The sequence below is a fragment of the Hemitrygon akajei genome, unplaced genomic scaffold (genome assembly GCF_048418815.1).
Source record: "Hemitrygon akajei unplaced genomic scaffold, sHemAka1.3 Scf000082, whole genome shotgun sequence".
Taxonomy (NCBI): domain Eukaryota; kingdom Metazoa; phylum Chordata; class Chondrichthyes; order Myliobatiformes; family Dasyatidae; genus Hemitrygon; species Hemitrygon akajei.
Genome location: NW_027331968.1, coordinates 199,616 through 221,514, shown reverse-complemented (window position 1 = coordinate 221,514; position 21,899 = coordinate 199,616). Strand labels below are relative to the sequence as shown.

The window sequence follows — 21,899 nt, the reverse complement described above, 5'->3', positions numbered from 1 at the left end:
TCTTGACACCAGACAGATGTTGTTCAGAGCTCAGACAGAGTCAGCACCAAATGCTTGAGCATGGTGCGATGAATGTGTTGAGCTGTAGAAATCACGATGCAAGAAGCATCGTAGGAAAGCCAGATGAGCCCAGGGCATGGAATTGTGATATCGTAGGCATTACTGGGAATTGGTTGCACCCAACAGTCTGAGGGATGTAGGGGAACAAATTTGTAGAGAGTTCACAGACTACACCAAGAACCAATAGTTGATATAGTAAGTGATTTTAACTTTCCATATATTGACTGGGACTCCCATACTGTAAAAGGACTAGATGAGGTCGAGTTTGTCAAATGAGCCTTAATCAGTACGTAAAACATCCGGCGTAGAAGTGTGCAATAAGCTGTTGGGAAACGATCCAGGGCTGGTGACAGAAATTAGTGTATGGGAACACTTCATATCTAGTGATCCTAATGCCATGAGATTCCAAGAAAATATGGAAAAACAGAGGCCTGGACCTCTCTTGAGATTTTAAATTGGAGAAATATCAATTTTATGGTATTTGCAAGGATTTGACAGGTGTGGACTGGGACAGGCTGTTTTCTGGCAAAGGAGTACTTGGTGAGTGGGAGTTCTTCAGAAGTGAAATTTTGAGGGTGTAGAGTTTGTATGTGCCTACCAAAATAAAAGGTGAAAGGTAACTGGTGCAGGGAACCTTTGTTTTCAAGAGATATCGAGGCCCTGGATATTTTGTTCCTCTAAATTCTTCAGGCTGTTGGGTGCTACCAAGACACATTAATGACTACAATATTATATTTCCACACCCTGAGCTCATCTGACTTTCTTTAGTTGTCCTCTCCTGGTTTCTAAAAGCTTATTTGTCCTCTCTTTGGCTTTTTTGTTGGTTTTGGGTTCTCATTTCAGCCACGGTTGAGTCCTCCTGCCTTTCCAATGCTTCCACTTCGTTGGGATGTAGTGATCACTCAGGTCCCGAGTTGCTCCCAGAAACTCCATCCATTGCTGCTCCATCGTCACTCCTACCAGATTCCCCTTCCAGTCAGGTTTGGCCAGCTTCTCTGTCACAGAAACGTGGAGAAGGTCAGAACAGAAACATGCCCACTCTGGACAAACAGAATGGTGACCTATACGGGACTCAAAATAGATGGGGGAGGTTTTAAATAGTTGTTTTGCATCCGTATTTGCTCAGGAGATGGACACAGAGTCGATAGAAGTGAGACAAATCAGCATCAACTTCATGGACCCTGTACAGATTACAGAGGTGGAGGTGTTTGCTGTCTTAAGGCAAATTATCATGGATCAATCCCCAGGGCCTGACAAGTTGTTCCCCAGGACCCTGCGGAAGACAAGTGCAGAAATTGTGGGGGCCCAAGCACAGATATTTAAATCATCCTTAGTGACAGGTGAGATACTGGAGGATTGGAGGACAGCCAAGGTTGTTCTGCTGTTCAAGAAAGGCTCTAAGGATAAATGAGAAAACTTTATGTTAGTGAGCTTGACATCAGTAGTGGGAAAGTTATTAGAACATATGTGCAGGAACCGGATATGTAAATATTTGGATAGATGTGGACAGATTAAGGATAGACAGCATGGTTTTGTGCATGGTAGGTCATGTCTAGCCAATCTTATAGAGTCTCTGGAGAAAGCTATCAGGAAAGTGGATGAAGGCAAGGCAGCTGATGTTTTCTACATGGGCCCACACTTGACAAAGTCACATATGGGAGGTTGGTTCAGTCACTCAGCATTCAAGATGAGACAGTCAATTGGATGAGGCAATGGTTTTGGGAAAGGTACACTGCAACCGGAGTTTCTCCGGTTAGCGGACGATTTCCCTCCGTGCCTCTCTGGCGTCGTGGGGGTACGCTGCAACCGGAGTTTCTCCGGTTAGCGGACGATTTCCCTCCGTGCCTCTCTGGCGTCGTGGGGGTACGCTGCAACCGGAGTTTCTCCGGTTAGCGGACGATTTCCCTCCGTGCCTCTCTGGCGTCGTGGGGGTACGCTGCAACCGGAGTTTCTCCGGTTAGCGGGCGATTTCCCTCCGTGCCTCTCTGGCGTCGTGGGGGTACGCTGCAACCGGAGTTTCTCCGGTTAGCGGACGATTTCCCTCCGTGCCTCTCTGGCGTCGTGGGGGTACGCTGCAACCGGAGTTTCTCCGGTTAGCGGACGATTTCCCTCCGTGCCTCTCTGGCGTCGTGGGGGTACGCTGCAACCGGAGTTTCTCCGGTTAGCGGACGATTTCCCTCCGTGCCTCTCTGGCGTCGTGGGGGTACGCTGCAACCGGAGTTTCTCCGGTTAGCGGACGATTTCCCTCCGTGCCTCTCTGGCGTCGTGGGGGTACGCTGCAACCGGAGTTTCTCCGGTTAGCGGACGATTTCCCTCCATGCCTCTCTGGCGTCGTGGGGGTACGCTGCAACCGGAGTTTCTCCGGTTAGCGGACGATTTCCCTCCGTGCCTCTCTGGCGTCGTGGGGGTACGCTGCAACCGGAGTTTCTCCGGTTAGCGGACGATTTCCCTCCAAGCCTCTCTGGCGTCGTGGGCAACCGCGTACGAGGCAAGTTACAGCAGAGGTTCCAAAGAAATCAGCAGCCCGTAACCCGGCATGGATGGAAAGTGTGCAGGGGAGCCGGCTGGATTCAAATTCAGGTTCATCCTGAAGTCCGGCACTGTTACCACCAGCCAGATCCGGAGATTTTTTTCCAATATTTTTATTGATTGTGTGTATATATATAAACTATCAAAAATGATAAAATGGTACCAAATACCGTATATTAGAAACACACTTATAATCATGAATACCCTATATTCATGTAAATTGACTTAAATCATAATATTGAAATCTTCTAATTTTATCATTATACAAAAAAAATCTAATCCGCTACCAACAAAAAGCTGCTTGGTAAAAAAAAGAAAAAAAAAAGAAAAACGTCCTTATCATTATAAAGAAATAGATGATAATATTAGCCAACATCTGTACAAAACAACAAATCAAATGCTTTGAAAATAATTCAAAAATGGTCCCCATTATGTTTGAAAGTCTTTGATTCAGAAATTGAACACCAAATCTTTTCTAAATTTAAGCATGACGTAACATCACATAGCCACTGATCAGGTATTTCCAAAATCATATCTTGCCCTCCAACAATACCAACTAAGGCAGTCAAAGGATTAGGCTTAAAATTAACTTTAAAAAGTGCAGAAAAGGTTTGAAATACTTCCTTTCAGTATTTTTCAAGCCTCGGCCATATCCGAAACATAAGAATCAATGAAGCTAATCCATAGTTGCATCTGTCACAATAGGGAGACATATCCAAATAAAAACGAGAGAGCTTATCCTTAGTCATATGGGCCCTATGGACTACTTTAAATTGTGGGAGGGAATGGCAGGCATATAACGATGAAGTATTAACCAATTTATAAATTTCATTCCAGGTTCCTCAGAGATTGAAGTCTGCAAATCTTGTTCCCAGAGATTTTTAATTTTGTCTAAAGGAACATTTCTCATTCTCAACAGCATGCCATAAATATTGGATATTGAACCATTCTGAAAAGGTTTCAGATTAAAAATTACATCTAATAAATTCTTATCTGGACTTTTTGGAAATGTATGCAATTGAGACTGCAGAAATTCCCTAATTTGCAGTTAAAAAAAAAAGTTTTTTGGTAAGCTATATTTAGCTGACAATTGCTCAAGCGAAAAGATTTCCTCCAACTAACAAATCCTGGAAGCATTTAATACCCAGTCTATCCCATTCTTTAAAAACTACATCGATCAAAAAGGTTTAAAAAATAGCTAGAAAAAATAGGACTTGATAGAGAATGTCTCATTAAAACAAAATATTTTCTAAATTGTATCCAAATCCTCAAAGTATGTTTAACTACCAAACTGTCAGTTAGTTTACTTAAAGATAAAGGAAGTGAAGATCCAAGAAGAGAAATAATAGAGAATTTATGAACAGAATTAGCTATAGAAACCCAAGCAGGACAGTCCTCATGATTAATATAGTATGACCAAAATGTGAGGTTTCCATATATTGCCTGCCCAGTAATAAAACATAAAATTTGGTAAAGCTAAACCTCCATTCTTTCTTGCTTTTTGAAAATGAAATTTATTTAGTCGAGAAAGTTTATGTTTCCATATATAGGAAGATAGGGTAGAGTCAAGAGAATCAAAAAAGGATTGAGGAATAAAGACGGGTAAGGCCTGAAAAAGGTATATAAATTTAGGTAAGATTCATTTTAATAGAATTGATTTGGCCAATCAACGATAATGAAAGAGGCAATCATTTTGAAAGTGTCCGTTTAATGTAACCCGATAGAGTGAAAAAACTTCCTTTAAATAGTAGCTTATAAATCTTAGTAATTATTACACCAAAATAGGTTAATTGATTTCTTACAGTTTTAAAAGGAAGGTTAGTATGAATGGGTACCAAATTATTCAAAGGAAGAAGTTCAGTCTTATGTAAATTTAGATTATATCCTAAAAATTGGCTGAAACAAGAAAGTAAAGAAAGCACAGAGGTTTCGACCTTAGAAATATAAAGTAGTAGGTCATCGGCATAGAACAAAACTTTGTGAATAATACCTCTCCTTAATATCCCAGCGATACAGTGAGATTCTCTAAAGGCAATAGCTAAGTGTTCTAAGGCCAGATCAAAGATCAAAGGACTCAAAGGACAACCTCAAAGGACCAGACTGGATTTATTAAAGATCAATATTCTCATTTCACTATTTGTTGTTTATTAAATGTCATTTATTCTCCTTCTAAAGAGACATTGGAATGTGTGACATCCTTAGGTGCTGAGAAGGCCTTTGATTGGGTTGAATGGAATTATCTATTTAAAACATCAGAAAATTTAATTTTGGGCCTGATTTTATTCAATGGTTTAAATTCCTTTATTTATATCCTTCTGCTCGGGTTTTAACTAATCTCAGAATTACAAACCATTTATCTCCAATGTGGAACTAAACAAGGTTAGGAGATATTTACATGGCATTAAGTCTATGGCACTTTAAATTAATAGTACATAAAAGAAAATCCCAGCTGTATGTCAACAAAAAAGCTACTTGCGTGAGAGTGTTTCAGTTACTGTGGGGCTAGGCACCCATGCCGCTCAGGGGGAACGGGGAATATTACCAATGGAGAGAGTCAAACTGAGCCAAGTAACAGACTGGAGATGGCAGAAATGCCCCATACTTATAGCGCATCAGAGAGTTTGATGGTCATTCCAGATACCAACACTTTGCCCAGTTAGAAGGTGATTTCTCTCTCCAACTTGGGTTGAACCACACTGTAACAGTGTGATATCAGATCACACGTTGGCAACTCAAGTGAGCTCATCTGAAATGTTGTCCTTCACCCACTGATGAATTTTTAAATCTTTTCAGGTTAAAAATGACAAGGAATTTGTCAATGGAAATTCAAACACAGCACACCAGTTTTGCTGTCTCGCTCTAGATATTTAAGAAGTGGAGCGAGGGATTCACTCGATCATCCTTCCTGCTCAGACTGTGGAGAGGGATTCACTCGGTCATCTGACCAACTGGCACGCCCATCATTTTACACAAGGGAGAGGCCATTCACCTGCTCAGACAGTGGGAGTGCATTCACTCGGTCATCTCATCTGAAGGTTTATCAGCAAGTTCACACTGGGCAAGGCCATTCACCTGTTCTGTGAGTGAGAAGGGGTTCAGTCGGTCTTCCCACCTGTGGACACACCAGTCAGATCACACTGGGCAAAGGTTGCTCATCTGCTGAATTTGTGGGAAAGTATTCACTCAGTCATCTGATCTAATGGCTCACCTGCGAGTTCACACTGGGGAGAAGCCGTTCACCTGCTCGGACTGTGGGAAGAGATTCACTCGGTCATCCCATCTGAAGGTACATCAGTTAGTTCACACTGGGGAGAGGCCATTCACCTGCTCAGACTGTGGGAAAGGATTCACTCGGTCATCTGATCTAATGGCTCACCAGCGAGTTCACACTGGGGAGAGGCCATTCACCTGCTCAGACTGTGGGAAAGGATTCACTCGGTCATCTGATCTAATGGCTCACCAGCGAGTTCACACTGGAGAGAGGCCATTCACCTGCTCAGACTGTGGGAAGGGATTCACTCGGTCATCCCATCTGAAGGTACATCAGTTAGTTCACACTGGGGAGAGGCCATTCACCTGCTCAGACTGTGGGAAAGGATTCACTCGGTCATCCCAACTGAAGGTACATCAGTTAGTTCACACTGGGGAGAAGCCATTCACCTGCTCAGTCTGTGGGAAGGGATTCACTGATCCATCCAAACTACAGAGACATCAGCGAGTTCACACTGGGGAGAAGCCGTTCACCTGCTCAGACTGTGGGAAGGGATTCACTCGGTCATGTAAACTGAAGTTACATCAGCGAGTTCACGCTGGGGAGAGGCCATTCAGCTGCTCAGTCTGTGGGAAGGGATTCACTCAGTCATCTGACCTACTGGTACATCAGCGAGTTCACACTGGAGAGAGGCCATTCACCTGCTACGAATGTGGGAAGGGATTCACTCGGTCATTTGAACTGAAGGTACATCAGAGAGTTCACACTGGAGAGAGGCCATTCACCTGCTCAGACTGTGGGAAGAGATTCACTCTGTCATCTACCCTACTGGTACACCAGCGAGTTCACACTGGGGAGAAGCCATTCACTTGCTCAGAATGTGGGAAGGGATTCACTCGGTCGTTTGAACTGAAGGTACATCAGAGAGTTCACACTGGAGAGAGGCCATTCACCTGCTCAGACTGTGGGAAGGGATTCACTCGGTCATCCCATCTGAAGGTACATCAGTTAGTTCACACTGGGCAGAAGCCATTCACCTGCTCAGACTGTGGGAAGGGATTCACTCGGTCATGTAAACTGAAGTTACATCAGCGAGTTCACGCTGGGGAGAGGCCATTCAGCTGCTCAGAATGTGGGAAGGGATTCACTCGGTCATTTGAACTGAAGGTACATCAGAGAGTTCACACTGGAGAGAGGCCATTCACCTGCTCAGAATGTGGGAAGGGATTCACTCGGTCATTTGAACTGAAGGTACATCAGAGAGTTCACACTGGAGAGAGGCCATTCACCTGCTCAGAATGTGGGAAGGGATTCACTCGGTCATCTGACCTACTGGTACATCAGCGAGTTCACACTGGGGAGAGGCCATTCACCTGCTCAGAATGTGGGAAGGGATTCACTCGGCCATTTGAACTGAAGGTACATCAGAGAGTTCACACTGGAGAGAGGCCATTCACCTGCTCAGAATGTGGGAAGGGATTCACTCGGTCATCTGACCTACTGGTACATCAGCGAGTTCACACTGGGGAGAGGCCATTCACCTGCTCAGAATGTGGGAAAGGATTCACTCTGTCATCTACCCTACTGGTACATCAGCGAGTTCACACAAGGGAGTGGCCATTCACCTGCTCAGAATGTGGGAAGGGATTCATTCGGTCATCTGACCTACTGGGACACCAGTCAGTTCACACTGGGTAGAGGCTGATCACCTACTTAGACTCTGGGAGGAGATTCTCTCAGTCATCTCAACTTTATGTGCATCATTGAGTTCACACTGGGGAGGGGCCGTTCACCTGCTGTGAATGTGGGGAAGGATTCACTCTGTAATCTAACCTTGTGACACAGTACTGGATTCACACTGGGGAGAAACTTTAAATAAGCTGCATGCTGGATATTTGTCCATCACCATTGCTGAATGCAATTTCAAGAGTGACTCATAAATTATTGCTGCTGATCACCACACCCAGTTCTGCACCCTGGTCACTGGGCATGGGAGGAGTTTCTTCTGCTGCACATTCACATTTAATGGGACTGGAGTTTAATATTCTGGATCTGAGAGAAGTAAGTCAGTTCTATTTTAAACTCTGTCTCCAGTACTTGGTGAATTTATAACACACCTAGCGTACAGTAGAGTGTCAACTCAGGCCGGCTGGATCCTGCCAGTGGTTCTGTTCCAGGACAGTCCTTTTCATTTTTTCAATTTTATTATTGATTTCCAGTAAAAAAATACAAATCAGTGGAGAGGTTTAGCAAACAGATAATACAAAAGACATAAACAGCAATAAAGAAAAGTATATATTGTCAAAGTCAGATAGGTTTAATGTTATGCTGTTATATATACAGTGTAATCAAAAAAACACAACTCTTAACAAATCGTTAAAAAAATTGGAAAATGTTATTTATATGCAGGAAAAAAACAGTAAACTAAATAAGAAAAGAGATTGGGCAGTCCAATTGAGGATAGAATTAGAAGAAAAACAAACAGTAAAGGCACCCTTCCAGTCACCTCCAAACCTTCACAGATAAGGATTTTCCCTAAAGAGAATAAAGAAAAAATAAATTAAATGATATGAAAATATTGAATAAAGGGTCACCAGACTTGCTCAAAATTAAAAGATGTATCAAACGTCCAGCTTCTAATTTTCTCCAAGCTTAGATATGACATAATGGAGGTGAGCCAATAGAAAACAGTAGAGGATTAGATTCTTTCCAATATAACAAGATAGTACTCCTAGTCAGTAAAGTTGAAAAGGCAGAATTTGCCTTTTCATGTTGAGCAGAAGCAGATACTCTCCCTATTTCCTCTGGAATAATCCCAAAAATTGCCGTAAGAGAAATTGGGTTGAACATCCACATCTATAACTTTAGATAATATTATAAACACATCTCTTAGAGCAGCTACTTCTACGTTATATCTGTCACAAATAGTGCTTATATTAGGAAATATATGCGCCAATTTATCTTTAGACATATTGGCCCTAAGTACTATCTTAAACTGAATAGAGAGTCAACTCAGGCCTGCTGGACCCTGCCAGTGATTCTGTCCCACGACAGTCCTTTTAAATCCTCCCCTGTTGTTCACCTCTTGTTCCCCCTGTGGGACGGGTTCCAAACAGTCACCACTCTGTGGGTGAAAAGGTTCCCCTTGAATTTTCTCCAGACTGAAGAAGTTGTGCTGACTGCAGTTCTGTCTGAGATGTTCTTTGCCCCTGAAATCTCTGAGCTGAGGAAGAATGACATTTGGATTTACTCTCCTTATTCATGGCTCATTTCCACATTATGGGTCATTTTCCCTGCTTCTAAAGGGTTGTTAGAAAACACCACTGTCCTCTAAAGACTGAAAGCAGAATGCGAAAACATTGGTTGGATGTTCAAAGGAGCAGGGTCAGAAACCAGAGGTGAGTCTGCACAGGGCAGAGTTTGGGGCTCTGGACGATGGTCGAGGTAAGAACGTATGATGAGGAGAAGGAAATCAGCAGCGGGGTGTGGCAATGAATGACAGAGTAGCAACATTTGGAAGCTGATTTACAGAGAAAATCATTTGTTTGTCTGACTAATGACACAAACAATACCTGTGGTGAGGTGCTCCACTGGTCAGGGAACGTGTGTGTTCAGAATTGTTATATCTATCGAGGGATTTGCTTGTTTATCCTGTAATATTATATCCGGATGGTTATTATGGATTGTCCTATCTGTAATAATGTATCAATTATCATATAAATTGTGAGATTTTGACTAAGTGGATCAGGCTGGAATTTATTGTACCTTAATTAGGTTAACATGGTCATTCATCCGTTTGTATTTTAAAGCAAGATTTTGGTGAATGATATTTGCCACTTGATTGCAGCTGTATAATTAATCAGATTGAGTTCAACTGTCGCAGGATCCTGGAATGTGTTGGATTGTGTCTGGTATCTCTTAGCATTTTCTGCATTGATTGCCTTGTTTGTATTGTATGTATTTGTGATTTTCTTCCCCTTTTGCTAACCACCTTGTCCTGTATTTCTGCAAGGAACCCCTCTGTTTCTGGGAAGAGGTCTCCAACTCTCAGTCCAGGTGCTCGGTGCTTCCTTGTCAACATCTATTCTGCTCAGATCATTGGGATGTCTCCCATGGAAGGTCATTCTCATTCCACTGGTTAATGTTTTCTTCCACAGTGATGATTTGTTTTTCTGAGGTAGCATCTCATTTAAGTTTTCTGGTCTGTATTTCTTTTCACAATTGCATGTACACATATGGAGTGCTGAATCGTGTTCAAATTCAACTGTAATCCAAGATGGCGGCGCGACGGAGCTTGCAGCGGCCATTCCGGAGCTGATTATCTGTTATTTGTGAAGCGGGGTGCCGTGCGCAATCAGAATCGGATGAAAAACGGACGTGGGAGCACGGAGGAACATCAGGAAATCTCCAGGAAGACCTTCTTCGTTACTGCTGCTGCTGTGAGATCCGGGACTCAGCTGGGAAGAACAGGCCCCCATTCCTCTGGGTCGCGTTGGCGGGGCCGTCTTAATACGCTCGGCAGAGGATGGTGCTCGGAGAAGCTGTGCCGGAGGGGATGGTCGGAGGCGCGGAGGTTCGCCGGACATGGAGTCCGCTGCGGTCAGGTCGCTTTCACTGTGTGTTGTGTCTGCGAGGCTGAGTCGGGCGGCGCCGTGGAAGTCCATAGCGGGAGTATTCCCTTCTGCTGCCTGCGTGGGATGACGAGTCTATCGGGACCCTGAGGACTTGTGGAAACAGTGTGGTGGTTTCTTTTGAACTTATAGTCTTTTAACATCTTTGGACTATTTTTACTGTGCCCATGGTCTGTTTTTTTTTAATGAATTATGCTATTGTTTGCACTGCTGTAACTACGTGGTTTCGTGCAGGTTTTGTAGCTTTAGTTTTTGGTCTTGTTTTGTCTGGTAGGTTTGGAGCTCCTTTCTGGGTAACGTGCTAAGACAGTAGTGCAATATTAATACGCAGCATTCTCTCCGGACCCTGGATTGGGGATTGCCAAACGTTATGTGGATTTTCTGGTGTAGTCTGTTTTGTCATGTGCTTTTGTGATATCATTCTGGAGGAACGTTGTCTCATTTTTTTTTTAACTGCATTGCATTTGTGGTTTCTAAATGACGAATAAACTGAATCTGAATATAATAACGTGTTTTGATTTACTTTGTTTATCTGTGCGTGGCTCATCGGAGGATGCTGTCCTTTCTTTCATAAGTAGTTGTGTGTTCTGTGTGTTGTTTGTGCTGCTGTTCTTTACAACCCGGCTCGGAGAAACCTTGTCTAGTTTGTCGGTGTGCATGTGTGTTATTAAATGACAGTAAACTCGACTGGAGGTAGCTAGGCCACACCAACCTCCGAGAAAAACATAGACTGACTGTCCAAACCATGTCCAAACAAAAGAAAGGTGAGGAATCTCAGAGTCTATATCCTCACCTAGACAGCCTGTGCCCAGGCAGGAATCGGGTCTGGACAAAGTTTTCCCGTCTTTGTGACACCTTTCCTTGACGCCACTCCTTCTAACCGGCATTCACGCTCTCCCTCCCTCCGAACATTATTCACCACCATCACCCTCGCTCTGTCTCTCTGACATCCAACCGCCATCCCTGTGGATGAAATTTCCGAATATAAGGTTTACAGGGCTGTATGTTGCTTAAGCTTTGTGAGATTGTGGACTTCTGCGTTTTCCACGAAATAATATCGTGCCTGTCACTGCTGTTCCTCAGAACCATAATACAGCTGCGCAAATGACATGAGTTTAACAATAAATCATGAAAATAAACATTGTGAACTAACTCCATTGTTCTGCTAAGATTTCACACACCTCTCTGCTACTAGATATAAAGAGAAGCATTATACTTGTACCTTAGAGTTCCACGCATGTGGACTCTCCGTGATAGCATGTTAAATAAAAGATTTGCCAACTGAACTTGATTCTTTAACATCTCTGACAATTTGCCTTAGTTAAGCAGGATGCCAACAAAATGGTTTCGAACGATGGAGTAACTGTGGGTGGGAATGGCAACTTCGAGTTAGCTACCCGTTGGGTGATCCGCTTTGAGCCTCCTGGCCCATGACCGGGTAGAAAGGACGGCATCGGCAAGATCAAGTAGGAAAGACCGCAGTATTATGTGAAGTATTGTTGGAAGTAAGGACGTGAGGATCCGGATCCTAGTCCCACCCAAGATGTTTTCCGATTAGTAAACAATAAATAAGTCTGCAAGAGGCGAACGGAACGAAATGTCGTTCACGCTTGTGCTTGTGACTGATTGTCTTTCCTTTGCAGGAGCAGGTAAGTAGATTGAAGGCGGATGGGAAGCAGTGACAGTAAAGTTGATCAGGAATGCGGGGGAGAGAGTTTCCTGTAAAGATAATGATGAAAACCAGGTAAGTAGATTGAAGGAAGATGGTAAGTAATGATAGTAAAGATTGCTGACAGAAATGCGAGGTGAGTTTTCTCTGTAAAGGTAAAGAAAAAAAAATGAGAAAGTTGCGCCGGCAGATTGAACGAGTAGCGAAATCCCGGGGAGAGCCGCTGGTGCCACCAATCTCCACTGCTGATGATGGCTAGTTGGAAAGTGGATATACTAGACATGTGATTTCTTTTACCAGTGACTTGTGTGGTTGGACACAAGGACGGAGGCTCTATGGGAGTCTTTTGAGATAAAGAAAATTAAATATTTTAAACAAGATACTGTTAGAGGAGACGGAGACTCTACGCGGGATTTAATAAAGTGTTTTGATTTATGCAATTGACTTTGTTATTTTGAGCCTGTTCAACGGAGGATGTTGTCTTTGTTTTTCTAAGTATCTGTGGGTTGTGAGTGCCCTGGGTCGGGGAAACGAAACGTTGTTTCGCTAAATGACAATAACCTTGACTTGACTTGAGAAAAGGCTGGAGGTAGCTCAGCGACATCAGTCTCCGAAACCAATAAATAGACCGACTCTGCAGAAGACGTCCGAACAGAAGAACCGGGAGGTGTCTCAAGGCTTATATCCTCACCTAGAGAGTCTGAGAGAGCCCGAGCCCGCCCCGGATTCAGATCTGATCGAAGTTTCAATGTTCGCAGAAGCTGTACGACAGAATCAAACACCCAGACCCGCCTTATAACGCCCAGGCAACCGAAGCCGACGAGCAGAAGGGGGATAAACTGCAAGACAAAGAACTATCCAAGGATAGATGAGCCCATTTTCAGGGTCGCTTGTCCACTGGCGGAAAGGACTAAAAATCAAACTAGACACGAATATAATTTGCGTATTTAACCAGGAAACGGGAAGCGAATCAGAATAGATCCTGTTTCACACTATCCAAAACAAAATGATTGCCCCGTCGCGGTAATCCGGCCGCTGGCCCTGTCCGAGGGTCAGGCTATGGGACAAATTTGTAAGATTTATAACCCCTTGCCTGGAAATGGTCAGATGTTATTGAAAGTGGTGCGTGGGACCGACTTGGACTGCAGTGCAAGGACATTTTGAAGTCCGCAGAGGAATAAAGTGAGAAACAATAATGATGGAGATAACGTTACCAATGGAAAGTGGTTACAGGGCACCGTGTAAGGTTGCCATTATGGGGAAGCCATAGTGATTTTGAAGAGGTTGTCAGGTGCAGACAAAAAACAGGAGAAAATATGACTGACTGTGCTTCTCGTTTCCTTGACACATGGGAATCATCTGCTGGAATAGACTTGCAGGACAACTCTGCGCTACCGTGCAGATAGTCCAGACATTCTTAAACTGCCGAACGACGCTTATTATCTACGGCAGTGTATTCCGACATGCCGACCTCTGATTCATTTCCATCGCACCGTCCGATACACTGAAACATCTCAGCCGAGCGATCACCAGAAGCTCCTTTCCGTGACTAACAGAGCAGAAACTCTTTCTTTAACAGGACGCAACTATTATGGTCCAGAAGACACAGTGGCAGAACTGTTTATGAGTGAAGAACAGAATGAGCGGTTTAAATTGCCAAACGTAACCCCTCATGTCACCACAGCCATCAAACTCTCTGCAACTCCTGAACTACTCGGACCCGCGCTTCAGACTTTACAGGGTTAAACCTCACACAGTCTACATCACTGCCTAATACTAACGCTACTCTACAACTTCATTCGGGATATTTAATCTTCGCCCTTTTCAGCGTGAAAACAAAGTTTTACCTGCTTGCTCCCCCTCCTTCGCCCGAGCGTGTCGTACACCTTTTGCTTTCGCAGTCTCCTCCCTCCCTGTGGTCGATACACAAGGACCATGTGGGATTGTACATTCCGCCCCACCACAGGAAGACCAATGCTGTTCCACCCTCTATACGGAAATATAATTTGTCACCGGAGGGGTCACCTCCCTCCCTGTGGTCGATACACAAGGACCATGTGGGATTGTACATTCCGCCCCACCACAGGAAGACCAATGCTGTTCCACCCTCTATACGGAAATATAATTTGTCACCGGAGGGGTCACCTCCCTCCCTGTGGTCGATACACAAGGACCATGTGGGATTGTACATTCCGCCCCACCACAGGAAGACCAATGCTGTTCCACCCTCTATACGGAAATATAATTTGTCACCGGAGGGGTCACCTCCCTCCCTGTGGTCGATACACAAGAACCATGTGGGATTGTACATTCCGCCCCACCACAGGAAGACCAATGCTGTTCCACCCTCTATACGGAAATATAATTTGTCACCAGAGGGGTCACCTCCCTCCCTGTGGTCGATACACAAGAACCATGTGTGATTGTACATTCCGCCCCACCACGGGAAGACCAATGCTGTTCCACCCTCTATACGGAAATATAATTTGTCACCGGAGGGGTCACCTCCCTCCCTGTGGTCGATACACAAGGACCATGTGGGATTGTACATTCCGCCCCACCACAGGAAGACCAATGCTGTTCCACCCTCTATCCGGAAATATAATTTGTCACCGGAGGGGTCACCTCCCACCCTGTGGTCGGTACACAAGAACCATGTGGGATTGTACATACCGCCCCACCACTGGAAGAACAATGCTGTTCCACCCTCTATACGGAAATATAATTTGTCACCGGAGGGGTCACCTCCCTCCCTGTGGTCGATACACAAGAACCATGTGGGATTGTACATTCCGCCCCACCACAGGAAGACCAATGCTGTTCCACCCTCTATACGGAAATATAATTTGTCACCGGAGGGGTCACCTCCCCCCCTGTGGTCGATACACAAGGACCATGTGGGATTGTACATTCCGCCCCACCACAGGAAGACCAATGCTGTTCCACCCTCTATACGGAAATATAATTTGTCACCGGAGGGGTCACCTCCCTCCCTGTGGTCGATACACAAGAACCATGTGGGATTGTACATTCCGCCCCACCACAGGAAGACCAATGCTGTTCCACCCTCTATACGGAAATATAATTTGTCACCGGAGGGGTCACCTCCCTCCCTGTGGTCGATACACAAGGACCATGTGGGATTGTACATTCCGCCCCACCACAGGAAGACCAATGCTGTTCCACCCTCTATACGGAAATATAATTTGTCACCGGAGGGGTCACCTCCCTCCCTGTGGTCGATACACAAGGACCATGTGGGATTGTACATTCCGCCCCACCACAGGAAGACCAATGCTGTTCCACCCTCTATACGGAAATATAATTTGTCACCGGAGGGGTCACCTCCCTCCCTGTGGTCGATACACAAGAACCATGTGGGATTGTACATTCCGCCCCACCACAGGAAGACCAATGCTGTTCCACCCTCTATACGGAAATATAATTTGTCACCGGAGGGGTCACTTCCCTCCCTGTGGTCGGTACACAAGAACCATGTGGGATTGTACATTCCGCCCCACCACAGGAAGACCAATGCTGTTCCACCCTCTATACGGAAATATAATTTGTCACCGGAGGGGTCACCTCCCCCCCTGTGGTCGATACACAAGAACCATGTGGGATTGTACATTCCGCCCCACCACAGGAAGACCAATGCTGTTCCACCCTCTATCCGGAAATATAATTTGTCACCGGAGGGGTCACCTCCCACCCTGTGGTCGGTACACAAGAACCATGTGGGATTGTACATTCCGCCCCACCACAGGAAGAACAATGCTGTTCCACCCTCTATCCGGAAATATAATTTGTCACCGGAGGGGTCACCTCCCACCCTGTGGTCGGTACACAAGAACCATGTGGGATTGTACATTCCGCCCCACCACAGGAAGAACAATGCTGTTCCACCCTCTATCCGGAAATATAATTTGTCACCGGAGGGGTCACCTCCCACCCTGTGGTCGGTACACAAGAACCATGTGGGATTGTACATTCCGCCCCACCACAGGAAGAACAATGCTGTTCCACCCTCTATCCGGAAATATAATTTGTCACCGGAGGGGTCACCTCCCACCCTGTGGTCGGTACACAAGAACCATGTGGGATTGTACATTCCGCCCCACCACAGGAAGAACAATGCTGTTCCACCCTCTATCCGGAAATATAATTTGTCACCGGAGGGGTCACCTCCCTCCCTGTGGTCAATACACAAGAACCATATGGGATTGTACATTCCGCCCCACCACAGGAAGACCAATGCTGTTCCACCCTCGATACGGAAATATAATTTGTCACCGGAGGGGTCACCTCCCTCTCTGTGGTCGATACACAAGAACCATGTGCGATTGTACATTCCGCCCCACCACAGGAAGACCAATGCTGTTCCACCCTCTATACGGAAATATAATTTGTCACCGGAGGGGTCACCTCCCTCCCTGGGGTCGATACACAAGAACCATGTGGGATTGTACATACCGCCCCACCACTGGAAGACCAATGCTGTTCCACCCTCTATACAGAAATATAATTTGTCACCGGAGGGGTCACCTCCCTCCCTGTGGTCGGTACACAAGAACCATGTGGGATTGTACATTCCGCCCCACCACAGGAAGACCAATGCTGTTCCACCCTCTATACGGAAATATAATTTGTCACCGGAGGGGTCACCTCCCTCCCTGTGGTCGATACACAAGAACCATGTGGGATTGTACATTCCGCCCCACCACAGGAAGACCAATGCTGTTCCACCCTCTATACGGAAATATAATTTGTCACCGGAGGCAGTGAAAGGTATGAAGCCTGGCATAGAAGCGCTGTTGGATCAGGAAGTGCTGCTCCCAACCTGTAGTCCCTGTAATTCCCCTGTTTCACCAATTCCAAACGCAAGTCGTGATAATGAGTGATTTTTTTTTACCAGACTTAAGGGAAATTAACAAGATAGTTGTACCTCTTGGTCACGTCGTGCCCGATGCTAACGTCATTCTCTCCATATTCCTACCGCATCTGTTGTTTTTCTGTTATAGACTCTGTTCTGCCTTTTTCTCCATCCCATTACACAAGGACAGTCAGTATTTGTTTGCTTTCACTTACAGTGCTGGACAGTGAACTCGGACCAGGGTGCATCATGGGTAAACTGAGAGCCCCTCGGTTTATGCCGCAGCAGTCACACGGGATTTAAGCGCCCAGCGGTTGCCAGGGGAAAGTAGAAATTTACAAACTGCCTATTATCACTCTCGGCCGAGTTAATTGCGAAAAAAATGACATTGCGGCTTTATTGACAACCCTGGCTGAAAAGAGACAAAAGGTTTCCCTCAATAAACATCCCTCAATAAATTTCAGCCCACTCTACAGGATTTGGGAGACATGGTTTCTCAAGGAACGGAGCAAATTGCAAAGAACGAATTGCAGCTTTTATTAATGCGCCACCTCCCCGCACCCGAACTCAAATGCTTCCCGTTTTGTGAATGGTCAACTACTGTAGGCATTGGATTCCTGAATATCGAATGACGGAGGCTCCTCGTCGACATTACCGAGCATGTCTGCCGAAATACAGTGGACTCAGGAAATGAACACAGCCTTTAATGCTCTTAACACCGTTTTGTCAACCGTCCCTGCTTTGGGCATATCTGACTATCCAGCTCCTTTCCAATTATTTGCAAATAAACACCAAGGGTTTGGTAGTGGCAATTTAGCACAACGACATCGGGGTCTCAGACAACCCGTTGCATATTATTCATTACAATTACCTCTATTTGTAAGAGGCATGCCTGTTTGTCTAAAATCTGTCGCCGACCCTGCAGTTGTGGTAGAAATGTCTAATCCTATTGTATTGGATCACCCTGATGAAGGGTCTGGGCCCGAAACGTCACTGTTTGCTCTTTTACACAGAGGCTGCCTGACCTGCTGAGTTCCTCCAGGATTTTTTGTCCATTACTTTGATTTCCAGCATCTGCAGATTTTCTCTTGTTTGTGATTGGACTCAGGCAACAGTCAACAACAGAAGGACATGTAGTGCATTGACACAACAAAGTTAACCCCGGGTCATTACCATCTCCGGATGCAATGGTCTTGTCGTTTAATCTTGCCAGGCAGTTGTGTTGTAGTCAGTAAACCTCTCAAACTGATTGGGAGTTAAATTGACCAAGACTAGAATGAAGTCCCTTCGGATTCAAACTGTGATTGTGCTCAAGGGGTGGGCGGAGATGGGACATAATCGTTACGTATCACTGGAACAGTCATGTATAATAAAGTGTTGAGTTACTAATGACTGGCGCGAGGCGCATAAATCTATTCTGCGCTCGAAAAGTTATCTGTCGGGTCAACTCTTCCTTCCGTCAAACCCCCGGGAGTGTAGAATCACCGAAGTTGTATAACGCTGATCGGTTGCAGGTCAGACATCAGTGAGACGGAACTGGAAAAGCAACAGAGTGTTTAATGTTCGATCAGAGAGCGACACTACATTGTTTAAAGTAATTCTGCGATATTTCTCTGTATGGCTTGCCGCATCCGATAATCAATTTGAAAGATACAGAGTCCGAATCCACAGATACGAGGTATTTGACATTTCTTTTTTTACCATTGTGATGAACGGTAAGCACAGAAATATTAATGAACATTTAACCGACCGTACCTCACAAGCTGAGCGTTTCCATTAATTTCTGTCTGAATTCGGATTTCCAGTATCATTCTTTATTTTTCCCAAAAATCGATTACACTTTCAGATGGAGATCAGTTCGTTCAGAAAGAGAAAGAGAGAGAGAAAAAAGGGAGTTGATCCATCCTGACTGAACAAACCCGGGGAAACACACGGAGGGCATCACCAGAACGAAGAATGAGATGTAACGGAGAGAATGAGAATAAAACGGGCGGGACCTGACTGGACCGTCCCGGACAGTTCCCGAGTTCTACAGAGCGGCCACCGGGTGAATTACCGCTGAAGCGCGTCTCACATATTTGGCAGGAATCTGATGAAGGCCAATTTTCATATTTACGGTGCAGACGGCGAGTGAAATGTATCACCATTAAACGCATGCGTATTTCAGAGCTCTCAGTTGTTAGCCGTGGTTCTACATATCGGCAAGTGGACAGCTTATGGGGGAAAATGGCGATTGATTTAATTCTACTGCAGAAACCAGCTGGTCGCTCTACAATTTAACGAATTCAGTTAGCAGTTTCAGCGGGTATTTCACCGCGTTCTTGAGCTCCTCTCTGAACTTGCTCTGAGTCACGGCGTAAATACATGTGTTGGTGCAGGAGCTGAGGATCTGCAGCATCGTCGCCGTGGAGTCTGCGATATAAATCGGATCACCGTCCGATAAACTAGGGATGTTTACAATCCGTGCGTAAATATCAAATACCACCCGTGTTAACCACAGAAATATAAAACTACCGGTTATACTGAATAGTAAAACGACCGATTTCTTTCGGTTCTCCATCTCCGGGTCCTTGTCATTTTTTCCGTTGCTGCGGCCCCGGAGCCCCATCCGGACTTCACTGGCGGACAAAATCCGTCTGACTGTCAGAGTATTGAACAATAAAATCAGAACGAACGGGACACAAGGCATGAAAATGCGATGTATCATCTCAAGTGCGGCCCACGAGGGGGACGTATAGAAACTCTCTTTGGTCACACAGCCATAGAAAACACCATCAATTATCATCAAAGGCTCCAATGTAAAGTGGAAAGGGACACTTCCCAAACAGCCCAGAACACTCACTGTCCCGATAACCACAGCCGCCGTTCTTTCGGTGCAATATTTTGCTTTCAGCTTTTCACAACAAATGGCCACAAATCTGTCACTGGTGAACGCGACTGTCAGCCAGACAGAGACCCCGGTATTTGCTATGAGCAGGCAACGGGCCACCCTGCAAGCGGGAGTTCTATAGAGGAAGGAAGAACTAAAATATATGAAGACAGTCCACCTCAGCAGAGGGTCAGAGATAACGACCAGGAGATCGGTCGCTGCCATTCCCAGCAGGTAACGAGTGATGCATTTGGAGAGACCGCACTTTCCTCGGGACAGGATAACAATCGCCACCAGGTTAACTGCAAGAGGGAGAGAAGGAAGCAGAGACATTACTGACTAGTCAGGAAAATCGAGCCGCAGTGTGATAGAATCAGATTAGATCTTGTGTTTTGTTATCTGCCTCAGAGGGTAGAAACCGGACCAGGGACAGGGAGTGTGCATTATCGGGGTGACAGAGATTTCCTGCGAGTTCTGTTAAATCTGGGTGAATTTCCAGGACTGGCGAGAGACGAGCTGCTTAAATGATTCCACGGCCGCAGTGAGAGATGGACATTAAATACCGGCATCACTGGCTCTGAGCAGCACAGGAACGAAATGAAATCCACATCTGCAGTTCCCTCTGCTCACATTTCTCAAATAAATGAGCTACTCGCGTCGTTCCGTCACCCAGTCGCGCAAATTACAGACGATTCATACGGACATAAAAGAAGGTCGGCTGTTTCCCACGGATGCAGTGTAGCCCGGTGTCCTCCTGTGCAGACATTTCCATTCACAATTATTACATGACATCGAGGCAGCGGAGAGGATTTCAGTCAAAGGCAGCATCTCGACTCCAGTATGGAGCGCTGCCTGCTACGAAAGCAATGGGATTAATATTGTCAGCGCCTTCCGCCCATGACTGAAATGCAGGGACTGGACAGGTGGCTGTGGAAACAAGTAGCGAGAGAAACACTTCAGAACATCGGAATTAACTCTCAGTTTCTGCCGTTTACAGGAGTGACTGCGGCTTACCGGGAATTCCAACGGCTGAAATAACAGGGTAGTAAATGTCTTCTATCCGCCAGATTACTGGATATCCCATTTGAGTGACGCAGTGAACGCGATTGCTCTGAATTCCACAGCTCGGCAAGACACTCTGGGCTGACGTACTGCAACAGGCTCTGATTTATTCAGGGGATCGATCTCCAGTGACAAGGTCCCACCTCTGACCATTGTTATTGAACAAAGAAATTACATCACCGGCAATGTCTCAGGTGTGAATGCTGTGGGAATGTAGCATTAACACGTCAGTATCACTGGCATTACCTCAGTCAGATCCCTCTGTGCAAGTAGAGTAAAATGTGCAATGAGACCAGTAAATGAGCAATGAGCGGCTTCATTTACAACATTCCACAGTTGTATTAACAGCGGTCACGACTGTTCCCATTTTCCAGCCTGAAACTTTCAATGTGGTTCTCTTTCCACAAACATTCCGGAATCGATGTTTCCAGTATTTTCAGCAATTTTCACGGTCAGGCCTAATATTTCATCTACAATTTGATCCGGTTTCCCCTCAGTTTGAATCCAGGGACACATGAAAACCCCTCCCAGCCTCCTCCTGCAGACATTCATTTTATTTTTTACACAGCAGCTCCACTTTGTCCGTTCAGACACCAAACCCTCCCCACCTCGTCCCACTGTGTGCCATCAGATATAAAACATACCCGCTGTGTACAGAGACACCCTGTCCAGTTCCCCATCAGACACCAAACCCACCCCACCCCGTCCCACTATGTGCCATCAGATATAAAACATACCCGCTGTGTACAGAGACACCCTGTCCCGTTCCCCATCAGACACAAAACCCACCCCACCCCGTCCCACTATGTGTCATCAGACATAAAGCATACCCGCTGTGTACAGAGACACCCTGTCCAGTTCCCCATCAGACACAAAACCCACCCCACCCCGTCCCACTATGTGTCATCAGATATAAAGCATAACCGCTGTGTACAGAGACACCGTGTCCAGTTCCACATCAGGCACCAAACCCTCCCCACCCCGTCCCACTATGT

General features: G+C 45.5%; 2 protein-coding genes across 3 annotated transcripts in view; both read left to right on the top strand.

Annotated features, from left to right (window-relative positions):
* Positions 1-10,884, top strand: part of LOC140722650 (uncharacterized) — a 49,580-nt gene extending 38,696 nt beyond the window's left edge. For both annotated transcript variants that reach the window (XM_073037364.1, XM_073037365.1), the window contains exons 4-5: positions 5,383-6,547; positions 9,813-10,884. In XM_073037364.1, the coding sequence (XP_072893465.1) occupies positions 5,789-6,547; positions 9,813-10,070 (1,017 nt within the window). In that variant the 5' untranslated portion in view covers positions 5,383-5,788 and the 3' untranslated portion in view covers positions 10,071-10,884. The remainder of the gene's footprint in view (positions 1-5,382; positions 6,548-9,812) is intronic.
* The window catches only part of LOC140722652 (uncharacterized), a 409,759-nt gene that overhangs the window by 198,052 nt on the left and 189,808 nt on the right, over positions 1-21,899 (top strand). The window lies entirely within an intron of this gene.